The sequence below is a fragment of the Cibotium barometz genome, chromosome 62 (assembly GCF_041138505.1).
Source record: "Cibotium barometz isolate CiBa-2024 chromosome 62, ASM4113850v1, whole genome shotgun sequence".
Taxonomy (NCBI): Eukaryota; Viridiplantae; Streptophyta; class Polypodiopsida; order Cyatheales; family Cibotiaceae; genus Cibotium; species Cibotium barometz.
Genome location: NC_141107.1, coordinates 8,670,534 through 8,674,079, shown reverse-complemented (window position 1 = coordinate 8,674,079; position 3,546 = coordinate 8,670,534). Strand labels below are relative to the sequence as shown.

General features: G+C 42.5%; 1 protein-coding gene across 1 annotated transcript; it reads right to left on the bottom strand.

The window, feature by feature from the left end:
• Positions 1-557: 557 nt before the first annotated feature.
• Positions 558-3,197, bottom strand: LOC147604112 (protein translation factor SUI1 homolog). The gene is made up of 4 exons (XM_086795359.1): positions 2,932-3,197; positions 1,909-2,117; positions 1,330-1,383; positions 558-933 (listed from the first exon to the last, which is right to left on the bottom strand). The coding sequence occupies exons 1-4, from the start codon at positions 2,966-2,968 to the stop codon at positions 889-891; spliced, it is 345 nt and encodes a 114-aa protein (XP_086651485.1). The 5' UTR covers positions 2,969-3,197; the 3' UTR covers positions 558-888.
• Between the last annotated feature and the right edge of the window lie 349 nt (positions 3,198-3,546).

Genomic DNA, 3,546 nt, shown 5'->3' with positions numbered 1-3,546 from the left:
TGAGACGCCGAGATAAATACAAATACATACTTCACATGCTATGTGTATCATGATTGGCCAGCTCAAGTATCCCCTCTCAATACCTTAGAGTAAAGACTAGAAAAGATGATGGTACCTCACATGAGGATTATGGATACGCAAGGTATGCAACAAACGATAGGTGGAAGATGAGGCACACCACATATTTATATGCTGATGGAGCTCAGAGGTCATATGGGTGTAGTACTAAAACAACATACTGAGAAGCATACTTGACATGATACTTCTCACTAGAGGGCCATTCCAAATTTCTTTAGTCTACACACACACACACACACACACACACACACACACATATATATGTATGTATATGTGTGTGTACGTGTGTGTATATATGCATATGCATATACATAATTAAAGACATGTCACCTTATGCATAAGATTTTTTAACTTGGTACATATGATTTTTATAAAAATACATTCAACTTATGCATGCATGCATGTGTGTGTGTAAGAGAGAGAGAGAGAGAGAGAGAGAGAGAGAGAGAGAGAGAGAGAGAGAGAGAGAGAGAGAGAGAGAGAGAGAGAATTCTTTATATTGAATTTGTAATAGTACAAGCATAAATAATCCCATTTCTAGGGGGGCGAGTGAACAAGGAATAAGCTGAGTGAACAAGGGACAAGCTTATGCATATGTAGTGTAAGTTTAAGGAAGTAAAGTAATATGGGACATGCTTAAGCATTACAAATTTAAGGGTCGGTATATGTAGTGTAAGTTTAAGGAAGTAAAGTAATAAGTAGTCATGGAGGCCAAATCCATTACGACTATGGTGGATGAAGTCTTTCCTTATGTGCTACCTCGCTCATTTATTTAGGCCTTGTTCAGTCCCACCACCTTTAGAGCATGGCCTAGAAACCATGAATTTTGATTTGGTCCTTCTTGACAACTCCGGCCTGGAAGGAGTAAGGAAAAATAAAAGGAATTAATATAACAAATGTAGAACTAACCAATTAAAATGAAGATGGGACTTCTTGACAGAGGCAGTACTCAAGCTACAAAAAATAAGTAAAAAGATTACCATAGCTAGAATGAAAGGAGGGTTTTTTTTTGGGATATATATATTATATTATATATGGACTATTACATCGTGAGGGGGATTTTTAAGTTATAGCTAAAATGAGACCCTAGGAGGTGTTTTGCAAACTTTTTTGACTAATTTTTTAAGAAATAAAACAATTTGGTCCGGACCAAAACCTACACCTAGTGTGGGTGGAAAGTAGTGTGAGCCTGACCAGATTCCGCCCATACAGTGAATATATAAGTAAAAAGGTACATGAAAAATGGCTCACCTGCACAAGAAATTGGGAAACGTTCTTCCTTTGGTCCCCTTGAAGCTGGATCACCTGCAGTTTATAGCAAGAATTGATTTACCCAAATGCTCTAGAATTAAGATTAAACCAAGCCCAGATCGCAAACCCAGTCACAAAACCATAGTTAAGAGCGCAAATTGAGGAGCTTAGCTTAATCACAAAGCAAGCGTTTTCGCTTAATCACAAAATCAGGCAGATTCATCACAAAATCAGGACAGATGATTTACTTAAATGCGTCAAACCAAGCCCAGATCGCAAACCCGTACACAGCCCACACCACGGAGCTTAGCTTAATCGAATCGGGGGGCACAAACAGCATAAATCACTAAACCATAGCCCAAATTATAGAAACAGCGATGTTAATCACAAAATAAGGGATCTTAATCCCAAAATTAGGGAGCTTCGCTTAATCACAAAACCAGGCAGCTTAATGACCAAAACAGGGAGCTTAATCACATAATTACAAAGCGTAGCTTAGACACAAAAAATCAGGCAGCTTAATTATGGCAATCAGGAAGCTTAATCACAAATTGGGAGCCCTAGCAATCAGATTTTTACCTGACCCAATTCGGGATCCTGGACGACCGTCCCATTACAGCAGAACTCCTTCTTGAAGTCCTTGAGGATCTTGTTGTAATTGAACTCCTTCTTGAGGCCCTGCACAGTCGTCAGGCTCTTCCTGCCATTGCGCTGCTGGATGCGGATGTGCACGTTGTCTTTCGACCCTGTCCCCGGCGCATTCGCATCAGACGCTTCCTTGAACGGATCTGCACACCCCCCACAGCCACTGCCCCCATCAGATTCCTCTCAATCAAACCCTGACGAAACCCTAATTCTACAGCGATCGCCATCGCGACCATCGCCCACCAGTAAAACCATCTTTAATTAAGCTTCTTAAACTCTGCTTATCGAAACCCTAACCATAATCCGCAACTCCACGGCCATTCACGAAACCTTAACAGCCGTGGATAGAATCGCCCATTACTTTAATCATTCGGGCCTTCATTTGGGCACTCTCGAATTCCTATGTTTCCACGGTTTTATCAGATTATGCAAAGGTGACTAATTAGATGGATACGTGCAGAAGCAGCTTAAACAAGGACTCATGATGACGGTGCCATTTGATCAAACACCATAGGCAGCTTAAACAAGGGCTGTTGTCATTTGATCAAACACCAGAAGCTTCCATAGAGCTAATTGCTGCAATCAAGATGAATCATAGCTGATGACAAAGGGATAGGATGACCTGATTATTCGAGTTTACATCAAATCAACTAGCCGCAGACACAAGGCTTCTATAAACTCATCAGAGATCGACTCAGTTAACTGCTATAGTCTGTGATAAATTTCTAGAAAGAATCGCCATGGTGTGGGATCTGTGAAGGTTATACATACGATGACGATAGTGATATTCAAGTATATGGATCGAAGCTCATGTAAGCAGGATTCAATTAACAATTGTTAACATATGAAAGCTCCCCCGAACACAAAACACACACACACACAGTGACACACACACACACACACACACACCCACGTGTGCATCCAAGATCTTACACAACATTGCAGCATGGCTCTTACCAAAGGAGGTAGGGATCTGAATCTCCAGATCTGACATGAAAGTGGGTTGAAGAAGCAGAAGAATGACTTCAAAACTTTCCTCTCGAGCGGCCTGAGAGTAGTTGAAGCAGAAGAGAGAAGCTGTGGGTTGCAGACAGAGGGAGGAGGGGGGGGGATGGCGCTTTTTATAATGGGTGGGTTCTCAGCAGGGAGGGAGAAAAGTGGAAGATGCCCGTGGAAGAGGGTGAAGGCAGCTTTTGGTGTGGAGTAGTGTTCACGAGGATGATAATTCCTACGAGAGTGGTGGCACTGGGCAGCTCATCCTCGTGCTCACCACGCTCCAACGCGGCTCCACAACCACCACGTCACTCCACCATCACCATGGCCGGTGGACCTCCCCCACGTGGAAATCTACCACCAAGCTCCTTGTCCACGTGGCTCCAATGAGAGAGCCCTTCTCTCTCCACGTGGACTAGAACACTTGTCCATAAAACACATTAAGAAGCGAAACCCACGAATGGAAGTCATAATACAAAGGGTCAATCGAAGGGATTTTTCCCTCTTATTTTTTAAAAATCCACGATTTCTCTTTTCCCTCCTCTCCTTGTGCCTTGGTTTCTCTTTTCCCTCCTCTCC